Source organism: Melozone crissalis, unplaced genomic scaffold, assembly GCF_028551555.1.
Source record: "Melozone crissalis strain CALT ecotype California unplaced genomic scaffold, PUWL_Pcris_2 ptg000056l_1, whole genome shotgun sequence".
Lineage (NCBI taxonomy): Eukaryota > Metazoa > Chordata > Aves > Passeriformes > Passerellidae > Melozone > Melozone crissalis.
The window spans coordinates 4,799,383-4,811,991 of record NW_026535834.1 but is presented as its reverse complement, the minus strand read 5'-3'; the positions used below and the strand labels follow the sequence as shown (position 1 = coordinate 4,811,991).

Genomic DNA, 12,609 nt, shown 5'->3' with positions numbered 1-12,609 from the left:
GGGGAAAGCAGCAGAAGAACAAGGGCTTTCTTTTAGTTGCAGATAGGAATCTGCAATGAATACTCACCTCAAACAGTTCTTGTGGGGTTTCTCTGCCTGTAATTGAAGCTGGTGTTCTTTCTGCTTTCAGTGTTCACAAAAGGGCAGGTGACAACAGGACAGTACAGAATGCTGGCCAAACAAGGTGGCTATGTCTGGGTTGAAACTCAAGCAACTGTTATATACAACACTAAGAATTCTCAGCCACAGTGCATAGTGTGTGTGAACTATGTGTTGAGGTAAGTTGAGTGGACTTCAGTGTTCTGTCATTATTTTTGGTGAAGACCAGTGCCAGTGATGGCACTGGTCCCCTGCTGAGTGTGTTATGATGTTACTGTCCCTACCAGTGAAATTTTTCTTAGAATACTGCCAGTCCTAGGATTAGAAATTGTATTTGAGAATAAAATGCTTTTTTGGTCTAATAATGTCAGTAGATGATCTCTGCAGACAAATGAGTGTAGTACCAGCCTCTTCTGTATGATTGGAAGAATTTGAGCATTTGCATTTTAGACAACTCTCTAATCTTTGTCCCACGTCTGGAGCAGTTAATTCCACCAATAACTTTGTCATGGAGTCGGAGCAGCAGTAGTGGTGTCATTCTCAATCCCATCTATCTTTTTCTTCTTTAGAACTCCTCTTTTAGTTGAAAACTTCAGCTCAGGGCAGACTGGTTGAATATTCTTCTGCAAATGTCTAATAATCCTAAATTAGTTTTTCAATACTTCAGTGAATGTCCTAGTATAAGTCTATCAAGATTTTGCACATTCATTTAAAACAAAGAAAAACAGTTTAGGAAATATCTAACTTTTTTCCTTTTTTAAAAAAATCTTTTCCTTTTTGAGTTCTTTCAGAAAAGCATGTTTATGTTTGTTGCTTTTTTATGATTGCACCACAATTAGTGCTTTCTTTGTCTGTTACTTTTGAGGAAAGAATGAGTAACAAAATAAATTCTTAAAGCTCTTATCCTGGTAATTTTGTGGGATATGTGTGGTGGGATGTTTTTTGTTTGTTTTGGTTTGGGGTTTTTGGGTGGGGAGAGTGGGTGGGTTTCAACCTACAAAGCTATTAGGCCAGAACTTATTCCTTTTAGCTGTTCTTTAACAGTCATCTTCTTCTCTGTCTGACAGTGGAATTGTTCAGAAGGACTTAATTTTTTCCCTTGGACAAACTGAGTGTATGCTGAAACCAGTGGAGTCTCCTGACATGAAAATGACCAAAATATTCAGTAAAGATGACCTGGATGATACCAACAGCCTATTTGAAAAACTTAAACAGGAACCAGATGCTTTAACTGTGCTAGCCCCAGCTGCTGGAGACACAATTATCTCTCTAGATTTCAGCAGTAATGGTGGGTGTGTGTTTAAATTGGAGAGCATGTTGATTAGCAAAGTTACTTTTTATAGTAGATTTCATAAACTAACCTCCCAGTACCACTTGCCTGGTGGTATTTCGGCTGCTGTTTCAATTTAATGAGGTCCACAGACACACACAGTACTGTTACTTAGGTTGATGGTTTCTTTTAATTTTTATAGAGTCTGATGAACAACAATGTGATGAAGTTCCTTTGTATAACGATGTAATGCTCCCCTCATCCAGTGAGAAATTGCAGAATATAAATATGGCAATGTCCCCACTACCTGCCTCTGAAACTACAAAGCCACTTCGTAGCAATGCTGATCCTGCACTCAATAGAGAAGTTGTATCAAAGCTGGAGCCAAACACAGAGCCACTCGAACTTTCTTTTACCATGCCTCAGGTGCAAGAACAACCAACCAGCCCTTCTGATGCAAGTACCAGCCAAAGTTCACCTGAGGTGAGTTTTGTCATTTGGATGTGCTGTCATTGAAATGGATGTGCTGTTGGGCCTTGTGGGGCAGATCTGTTAAAGGATGCAGCCAGGACAGGAATTGGAAATTAATTCTAACTTATGACTTAAGCTCACACCATGATCTGAGGAAACTGAGAAATTGTCATATCTTTTCATTAAAGTGAGTCTTGCAAATGTCTGCAATACTGTCTGACAGAAATAAGGAGAGCTTGGGATTGATCTTTTTCATTCAGTTAGTTCAGACACAGCTTCCCTAAACAGCAAAGTATTTGCAGTGAATTACTGCAGAGTAACAAGTTTCAGTTAAGCAAGTGCTTCTCTGGTGGGATAAATTTGAGTGTATACAGATAAATGTAAGAGTTTTCCTTTCTCATTTTAATTTTGTGCAGCTACAGCTTGGGATTAGTTTCTACATTAGAACATTTTGCAGAGAATCTGTAGGTAACAATGCCAAGTGATGCAGTGACAGAACCCTAAAACTGTGTTCAAAATGTTTTCACAGCCCAGTAGTCCCAACGACTACTGCTTTGATGTGGATAATGATATGGCCAGTGAATTCAAACTGGAATTAGTGGAGAAACTCTTTGCCATAGATACGGAAGCAAAAAATCCATTCTCTACTCAGGTAATGTACAGTAACTTAGAATAAGATGATAAAGAATTTTGAGTGTAATTATTTTCTTTTTATATGTTTTTAGGCACCTCCTTCCCTTTTTATGTAATATTTTGATTAAAACATTAAAAAAAATTTGTAAGGATTTTGTAAAAGGAAAAGCCTTGATGAAGTCATAACTGAGGTTTCTTCCACACTAAGTTCCCCCTCTTGTCCATTCCAGGAAACCGATTTAGATTTAGAGATGTTGGCTCCGTACATCCCGATGGACGACGACTTCCAGCTGCGCTCCTTCGATCAGCTGTCCCCGCTGGAGAGCAGCAGCTCGTCCAGCTCGCAGAGTGCAGGCAGCAGCATCCCCCTGTTCCAGCAGCAGCAGCAGGGCCAGGCAGGCGGGGGCAGCCCCGAGGAGGTGAAGCTGAAGCCACAGGAATGTGGGGACGAGGTGAAGCCGATCGTGGTCCCCTCCTCGCCCCCGCGCGGGGGCCCCGAGCCCGGCAGCGCCCCCGCCTCGCCCTACGCGGGGAGCAGGAGTCGAACTGCCTCGCCCATCAGGGCAGGGAAGGGAGCGGTGGAGCAGGGGGAAAAGCCTTCTCCAGGAGCACCCAGCTTGCTAACAGTCACTCTCAATGACAGGTATTTTAAAAGTGCAGCCTAAGCTCTGGTGTCTGTTCCAGGAATTAGATATAAGTTCTGCCAGCTGTTGTGTGTTCATCCTCAGCGTTCTTCACAGACATTTAAATTTGGACATGTCAAATGAGTCCTTTTTTAATAGTAAACTCCCCTAAAGGTAATTTCATGGTAGCCTTTACCTAAGCACCTCATGTAAAAATTCTATTCTACTCTTGTACCTGGTGTGCAGCATTTATAAAAACGCAGGCAATTCAGGTAGCTACACCCACACAATGTTTCTGGTGCTTTCCTTGTCCACTGTGTTAGAGGCAAGAGGCAGCTACAGTCTGTGCTACAGATACTGCAGATATCAGATGTACAGATATCTACAATAGATATTGCTTTTCAAACTAAATGTGTTTTGTGATGGTCTGTGATGCCTGTAGTACATATTTGTCACAACAGAAAAGTATATTAAGTCAAACATGAGATTTGTGATATGTCAAAGATTTATCTGTACATAGAAATAGACTTTTCCTCGCCCTTCCTTCCCTTTTTTCTGTTGATAGTGAACTGCTGAACTTTTATGCTTTTTTTCTGCAGATTTAAAAATTTTTGTTAAAACTCATTCTGAGCTTCACAGCAAGATTAAAGGCTAATATTTGCTATGCTCATAGAAAATGATTGTTGAAATAAGTCAATTTATGAACAAAAAGTAGTGGAGCTCATAAATTCTGTGATGTTGTATATAAAAGTGTCCACGAAAGAAGAATGGCTCAAGGAAAGTAGAAACGTCTTAACAGCCTGAATCAATTTTTCTTAGATCTACTGCACTGGATGAAGAACTAAATCCAAAGATGCTAGCTTTGCATAATGCTCAGAGAAAACGAAAAATGGAACATGATGGTTCACTTTTTCAGGCAGTTGGAATTGTGAGTTTTGTTTTACCATTTTAAAATATTCACTTTTAACCTTGCAATTTCTGAAATGAGGCATCAGTGCAGACTCCTGAGTTAAGCTGTTGGTAAGCACTGGAATCTTGGGATGAGAGATAATTGATAATGAAATTTTAATGGATATATATATGCAGATACTCCACTTTTTGTTCTCTTTTACTGTCAACTTTTCAAAAGTGCCCTCTACACCCAGGCATTTCTTGATTAGATAGAAGATACTCTTCTGTGAACATATGTGTTTCTTTAGTAGAATATGCACAAGTGTAAGACATCACATTTAAATGTGTAATTGCTGTACTTATTTAACTTTTGAATTCAAACTCAGTTTTCACATTTGTCAACACTGAAGATTAGTGTTCTTATGCTTCTTCCTATGCTTTTATTTTTCCATTGGGTCTGAGATTCCTTTGCTTAATCAGATAAGACCATCTGAACTGTGAGGGAAGAGAGCTCCTATAATAACCTGGCTGATGTCTATTACTGCCACTCCCTTCATGCATGCTCTCTCTAGTATTAGTGTGGGCACTTGGGAGTAGCTCATCCTCATCTGTCCCTGCTATTCAAAAGAAACTTTATAGACTGTCCTAGATTTGTGTCACTTTACTGGGGGTTGTCCAGCTTGTTATTTTCTGCACGGGTTCCTTGTCTCCATAATCTTTGTGTCTCACTGTCAATTCTCAGTATTTTGAAACCTTGAGCTTTGCCATTGCACACTGTTCTCTCTCATCTTCAGTGCAAATTCCCACTTGTCAAGTTTTAAGAAGTCTTAGTCTTAATTCCTGTATGGCAATGTAGCCTTTGAGCTTTTTTGTTTCTCTACTGGGCCACCTCCTAGTTGTAGTCATCTACCCTATCTTACAGTGCAGGATTATTTTTCCTCTGAACCCTCCTTACTCCTGTTCTAGCATTCCAGGCTGGGCATAAGGCAAATCAGTTTTTCTATGCCATTTCTCTGTGGTGGCTTTCATTTGTTAAATGCTTTGCATTTCCATGCACGTTGTTCTGCTTCCAGAAGCCCTGTAAGAATTCACAGCTCTGCAAGAAAGGTTATTGCTTTCCACTGCCCTTTTCTCATGCAAGGGTGCTACAGCTCATAGCTTTGCTGGTAAAATATTCAAAACAGTATGGAATGTTATTAAATGCACAGAACACAAGCAGTTCAGTGTGAACTGCTGGAATAGTATTCAGGCTTCTGTGCTTAGTGCCAGTTTCATGCTTACAGGTTCAGACTTCATCTTTTGCTAAACTTTTTCTTTTGTCTGTATCTGACAAAAGTGTTACAAATATTGTGATGGTTTCTCAGAGTCAGAAGCTGAATTTCCATGAAGCTGGGTTTTAGTGGAGTTATTTTAAGAAGTGCTTTTGTTGTTTGGCTTCTCTCTCCACAATGGATTTCTGGGAGGATATACAGGCCTTTCACACAAGCAGAAGAAAAATGATGTTAAATCCAGGCTTAGAATTGCTGTTCTAGGGCTGTACAAACACTTGCCACAACTTTTTAGCTCCAGAGAAGTGTGATGTATTTTGCAAAGAGTGAAAATAAGTGAAGACCAAAGTAAAATACTACTTTTAGCTTCCTAAGAAAACGGGAGAATTAGACAAAGACAAGATACAGTAAGATTATAAAATATTGTGTTATAGTGAGGTTATAACATAATTATATAAATCATTACACTGCAACAGTTACAAGCCAAATCTTTCTTAACATGTAGGGCTGGAATGCATTCTTGGTTAAAAAATAAGCAGCAGCAGCAGCAGTGTAGGTGACTAATCTCACTAGGAACTGCAGCTCTGAGTTAACTATAACTTCTACTACACAGCTGCTCCCTTGACTTACACAGGTGTTTTCTAACCTGCAAACATATGTTCCTCACTATTTTGAGGGAAATGGCAGTGTTGTGAAATACCTTCTCCTCTTTTTGCAGCAGTCAGTGTCACTAACAAGACCAAACTTTGCAGATTCAAGTACTTTTGCCAGCAGGCTTGATACTAAGATGGTGCTTTTTCTTTCCATCCCATCTCTTTCAGTGGCAGCTTCTTCTTCCTTATCCCAATTACATGAATCTCTTACAGCTTCCTAATCTCCATATCTTCTGTTCTGCTGTCAAAACAATATGCTAAGGAGCCATATCTGCACTAGACTGGTGTGGCACTGCATTTTTCACAAGGCTTGGGTTGGGTGGCTTGGTGGCAATAACTGGAATGCAAGCAGAATTTACATCCTAAATGTGTAGATAGAATCAACCTGTTCAGGCTCCTGACTCTCCTGCCTACACTGTTAATTCCAGTGCAGAAAGCCATTAGAGACTGCAGTGAAAACCTGATGCTTACTCACCCCAGAGCAGTGGTAATTAAATGGGTGTGTTTGTGTACATGTACACGCTAATCTTGAACCTGGTACCTGATGATAACCGGGATTTTGTAATTGTTTTCTCTAAGGGAAGTCAGGTCTTGAAACCTGATTCAGTTTTCTGTTAAATAATGTTCAAGTTAGTGTACTTGGAAATATATTTCTCCCCATATTCTGAACCAAATCCACTTCAAATTGTAACAATACCATATTAGTACTGAGTGACATGAACTGCTAATTTGGAAGAGGGATGTGGAGGGTTATAAAGCTATAATATTCACTAAAGGAGATGAATTTTATTTCTTTCTAGGGGTCTTTATTCCAGCAGACAGGTGACCGTGGAGGAAATGCATCACTTGCTTGGAAACGTGTAAAGGGATGCAAAACAAATGGTCAGAGTGGAGTGGAGCAAAAGACAATCATTCTACTATCAACTGGTTGGTATCTTCCTTTCCTAGGCACAGGGGGTGGAGGGGGCTGTGTGAAAGAGAACAGAGACTCCAAAACTATCCAAAGCTCCTTGTGAACAGCTCTAGGAGAGGTTAAGCATGGTGAATAAAGTGCATTTTTCTCCTTCCCCTCCCTCTTTAGACATAGCAAGTAAACTTCTAGGGCAGTCGATGGATGAGAGTGGACTCCCCCAACTCACGAGTTACGACTGCGAAGTAAACGCTCCCATACAGGGCAACAGAAACCTGCTACAGGGGGAAGAACTGCTCAGAGCTCTGGATCAAGTTAACTGAGCTTTCACAAAACTTGCTCCTTTTTTGGACACTGGTGAATCATCACCTAAAGCAGTCTATTTATATTTTCTATATCTGATTTTAGAAGCCTGGCTACAGTACTGCACTAATTCAGTTAGTTCAGTTTTGATCCCCTTTCTACTTATTTTGACAGTCTTTTTAATATGTTCTTTATGTAACAATAACTCAAACTCTAGTGCATTTTTATAATTCTTTGGTACATACACTTTTAAGTCCATTACATTTAAAACACACTTGCAATAGCAGCTTTGAAATATGCACCTGATTAAGAAAAAAATATTTATTTTTTGGCTGGGGAGTTGGTCACCAAAACTTATCATTAGTAAAATGTCAACACAGGAAAAACTGGCAATACTTCCATCCTGCTTTTCATAGGTAGTTGGAAGACTTGTGCTCTCTTACTCTTTATGTTCAAGTAAGTTTTTTATGTTAATAGTTTTTATAAGAAACAACAATGCTTTGCAGCGGTGCATTGTAGCCACAATCGCACAATATATTTTCTTAAAAAATACCAGCAGTTCCTCATGCAATATATTCTGCATTTATAAAAACTAGTTTTTAAGAAGAATCTTTTGTTTGCCTATGAAAACATGTTTAAACCTGGATTATGTCATTATTTTAGTCACGTTGTAATATAAATTGTTCTCAAATGCTGTCTCATGCTTTTGACTTCAGTGGGTGTGGTTAGTCAAAGGAAAGGCTTTATCTGGAAAGGGCTAGCAGCATTTTCTTTGGATACGTTCTCAATTTAGAGAAAGTTTGATGTTCTTAAAGTAGTCACTTTGCCAGCTTAAAAAAAAATCCCTGCCTGTAGTTGTTGAAGTTAATGCTAATATTGTGTATGATCTTAAATCTAAATGTTCAGCTTACCCTGTGTGGTATAGGTGATATTTCAAGCAGATTGTAAAACATCTTGCATTGTTAGCAAACTTTTATCTAGTACATCATTGAGTTGCTCAATATTTTGATGTTTTGGTTTTATGCACCTTGTTGCTATTAACATCCATATGTTTTCATGTAGATTTCAATAACTTGAATATATTTAGAAGCCTTTTTATTTAGAAATATATAGTTGCCACAAACATCTTATTTTCCTATATGTACTGTACAAAACCTTCATTCACTCATTCTTTTTGCTCTTTGTGGTTGGATCTAACACTAACTGTATTGTTTTCTTACATCAATAAACTATATGTGGACCAGGCCCCCTTGGGGAGTGTGTTATCTGAGAGAAATGAGATAATTTATATTTTTGTTAGTGGTTATTGTTCATCCGTGTTCCCTTTTTAACTTAGAGTTGATTGGAAACTACTGCTTCCTTCTTTTGATTGTAACATCTCTGCATTCATTCTTTGAGCCTGTTCAGTCCTGAAGTCTCCCAGACAGTGTTGTACCACTCGCCAAAGACGTTACACTTCTCAACCTGTAATCACAGCAGTGAGCAAACCTGGCAGCAAGGAGGCAGCATCTTTGTTTTACTTTAGAGCAGAAAGAATTCATCTTTATGAACAGCTTAAAGGCTTGTCTCTGGAAGCTTTATCAAGGTAACACAGGAAAGCAGGAAATGGTAAAATTGACAGGGGTGATTGGTCTGAGATGGATTTCTATCACAAAATTCCATTATTAAAAAATTAAGCTGGTACTTGATGAAAGTTATTCCACACATTTGTGCTGTTGACCCAGTGACTTTCCTCATTTTGCTGTCATAAAACACAATGCTACTGGTAACCCTGTGTTGTGTAAATATGGTCAAGATATTCTGTGCATTCTCCAAACTATTTTTACAAAACTTATCTCAACATAAGTAATCAGTTGTGGAGTGTCACAGGATTTACTTTGGTTTTGTGTTGTAAACTTTTTGTTTTCATTGCACTGTTTTGAAATCAATGTCATAGTATGTAAGCATAGCCTGTTCTCTAAAATTACTGTTTCACTGAAAGGAGCACTTTCCAAACTGCCACAACTCTGTGAAATTAAAAGGACACTATTAACAAAAAATGATAAGGCACTGGCAGCAGAAGATAGTTGCACACTTGATAAAGTTTTGAGTAGAAGCTGCACAGAGAGGAGAAGGTGAGGCAGTCATCTGCAGCTCCATGCAGAGAATATTTTCACTAGTGAACATTTTTAATGCATTTTTAATGGCTAATAGCAGCAGAGCTCCTCCCTGCCTGCTGTGTCTGGGCTGGCATTCTTTCCATGACATGTTTTCCTCTGTCAGCAGTTAGGAGGTTTAAATAGTGAAGTTGGGTTAAGCCCCTGCTGTTTAGGGCCTCCCTCCTGCTTTAGCCCTGCATAGATTGATGTGGAGTTTCCGTGGGAGTCTTGCAGGCAGGTGAAAAGTGCAGCTGGGTTCTGCTTTTGAACTGCCCCACCAGACTTTGAGCTGGCCTGGGGGGGATTATCCCTTTGCACTTCGAAGAGACAGGTCAGAGGTGTTCTGCTGCTCTCTTGGCTGTGTTTTGGAGGAGCCTGACCTCTTTGGATCTGTCAGGTCCTCTTCAGTGCACTAAAAGGGCAGAAAGTTTTCAAAATAAGATCTGTGTTAAGAAGAGAAGGAAGACTGAAGTGCCCCATATGATTTATGGTCATGAGCCCACTGGAGTCAGAGAATGGCTTGGGTTGGAAGGGACTTTGAAGATCACCTTGTTCCCACAGCCCTGTCCTGGGCATTCCATGAGATCAGGTTGCTCAGAGCCCCATCCACCCTGTCCTTGATCATCTCTGATCTTAGTAACAGCAGCTGTGGATTTAACTCAGCTATGTTTCACCTAAAAGTCTTGATTCTAACATTTTTTACTATGCATAATAACATTTAGTATGCATAATAATAATATTTTGATTACTGTGATGAACTGCTGGAGCTGTATTGGTTTACTGTAGGGGAAAAATAACCTGACAAAATCCCCCCAAGCCTCCTAAAGACACTGAACAAGGTACAGAAAAGGAGCAGTAATTGCTCTGGCCTTGTAAGAGCTTTGCTAAATGCAGATGCCAGTTTGCAAAACCTAGTTCACCTTTCAGTTGCTTGTTTAAAAATTTCTGTTTTACTAATGTTCCCCCCCAGGTACTCAGGTAAACTTTTTGGTTTTGGTCTCTTTAGACTCCAGGAACACACAGTCTGATGCTAGAGCTAATTTGGAGTACAAGCTTCTAGAATAAACAGCTTTCTAAGTGTTTTCTTAGTGTTCTTCTTGCATGCTTTCTTTACCAACTTGCTGGCTTTTTAAAATGTTGAGACACTATATTAGAAATGATGAGGAAATTAATGATTGTGAGGCACTGGCACAGGTTTCCCAGAGCAGGTGTGGATAACCCAGCCCTGGAAGTGTCCAAGGCCAGCTTGGATGGAGCTTGGAGGAACCTGGGATAGTGAAAGGTGTCCCTGCCCATGGCAGGATGTTGGAACTAGGTGGGTTTTAAGGTCCCTTCCCACCCAAGTCATTCTGTGATTTATTCTTTGTTGCAAAGAATAAACTGGGTAAATACAATATTGTCTCCTGTATATAGAGCATGCTAATTATGTGAAAATGGTAAACTGAGGAGAAGAACAGTTACCTTCCAGGTTTCCTGACTACAGCAGTAGTCAAGCCAGGCCTTCTTCAGGGCACATACAGATTTTATTGATGTTTTCATCATCAGCAGTGATGATTTGTTAAAGGGTAAAGGAATTTTTAAAGTAGTATTTATGATGATCTAATTCCTTCCTTTACCTGAAAGTAGTTACAATTAACTGCAGCTGTAATTCCCCAGAAATCACTTACATAGGGTGTGCAGTAACTTATCTTGGGTGTAAGATATGAGTAGATGAAGGTAGCCTGAAGTCCAAAGTACCTCTTGCTAACATACCTTCCACCTAGTGAGACTGGTTTGGACTTTGGTGACCTTTGAAAGCCTTTGGGTGAAATGGAAACAACTTACCTGAGAAACAAAACTTAATAGTATCTGTGTACACACATTAAACTCTCCCAAAGTAATTACTGAATTAAAGAATCACAGATTAGGGCCCAAAAGAACCATTTACACATAACACTGATGAGGGTTTTAAGGACTTCAAAGCTTAGTTTGGATGGAATGATCAGCTCTGCTTCCAATGAAATTCAACTGTTGGGTCAGGTAATTCTGATGATTACAGGTTAAACTACTGCATATTTAATAGTAATGTTTCATTACTTCAAGAGCTGTTTAATTAAACAGCTAAGCACTGGCAGCTAAAGGCAGTGTCTGTTGGCAAGTGTTCTCCCTGTTCACTGCTGAGTGAACCTTTCCTGACAGTGGGGTGGGACCTGGGAGCATCCTGTCCCTGTCAGCCCTCTGTCCCCTTCCCCTGCTGCCCTGCTCCTGACCTGAGCACACATCTCACCCCAGTGTCACTGCACTAAGGCACACTGCTCAAACTGTAACTGTCCAGCATGAAAAGAAATGCTCACAGACCACCAGGACTTTGTAGGAAGTCCATTTTCATAGGAATTCCACACGAGTTGGGTATCCAGCTTTCATTAAAAATACCATTGTGACTTAACTCCCTGAAAAGCTCCGTTCTGGAGGACTGTGATTTTTGATCCAAATTCTAGAATTGAATTCTCATTTTCCTTCTGCTTCCCTGTTTACCTTGAGCAAGTTACCAAAAAGTTCAAGAGTTTGCTGCTGGATTTATACAGTACAGTAGATTTTGTGAATAATAGCAGTATTCTCTCATGAAGAAGTGGTATATTTTAATGGAATTCTTTTTTGGAACCAAGTACAACGTATTGCAATTGATATTTCTCTTGAAACATTTTGACGTACTTGTGACTGTATTTCTTTTTGATTGTGTACCAGTATAAAATTCAATAAAAGAGAGGGTTTGTTTCTAATTTGTGACATCTATGATCTTTCTGTCCATCCCTTTTCCCTATTGTAAAAGGTGGAGGTGACTTAAAAGTGAACTAAACCATTGTGCAGAGTAACAGACTCCTTGCAGGCTTGAGACTTTCCTGCCCACAGAAACTTGGGCATCAAGCAGACATGGTCACAGTCCCAAAAACATACATTTTGCATTAAATATATTATATATATATTATATATTATATTTAATGATATAGATATAATATATTTTATTATTATATTTAATACAAAATGTATGTTTTACATACAAATAATATAAATAGATCATATTTATATATAAGCTGAATCCTATTCACATGTGGTTATTCCATCTGAGTTAAGCAGAGTGTGAACAAGAGGTCAAACATACAATTTAACAAGTCAGATATGGAGATGGAGTAGCTTTTCCTGGAAGAAGCCAAAGAGAGAGCAACAGCTACAGAGCCAGAGGGACAGAGGACATTTATGGAGCCTCTTTGATTAATCACACCAGGAATGCCCTTAGTAACAAAACACAAACTCATTTGAATCCACGGCCGTGTCTCCAGGTGATCTCAGTTGCTGTCAGTACACACAAATAT

General features: G+C 39.3%; 1 protein-coding gene across 1 annotated transcript in view; it reads left to right on the top strand.

The window, feature by feature from the left end:
- The window catches only part of HIF1A (hypoxia inducible factor 1 subunit alpha), a 34,642-nt gene extending 23,874 nt beyond the window's left edge, over positions 1–10,768 (top strand). The window contains exons 8-15 of the mRNA XM_054286682.1: positions 131–278; positions 1,167–1,387; positions 1,572–1,852; positions 2,370–2,492; positions 2,704–3,116; positions 3,916–4,024; positions 6,709–6,835; positions 6,990–10,768. Of these exons, the coding sequence (XP_054142657.1) occupies positions 131–278; positions 1,167–1,387; positions 1,572–1,852; positions 2,370–2,492; positions 2,704–3,116; positions 3,916–4,024; positions 6,709–6,835; positions 6,990–7,141 (1,574 nt within the window). The 3' untranslated portion in view covers positions 7,142–10,768. The remainder of the gene's footprint in view (positions 1–130; positions 279–1,166; positions 1,388–1,571; positions 1,853–2,369; positions 2,493–2,703; positions 3,117–3,915; positions 4,025–6,708; positions 6,836–6,989) is intronic.
- The last annotated feature ends 1,841 nt before the right edge of the window (positions 10,769–12,609 follow it).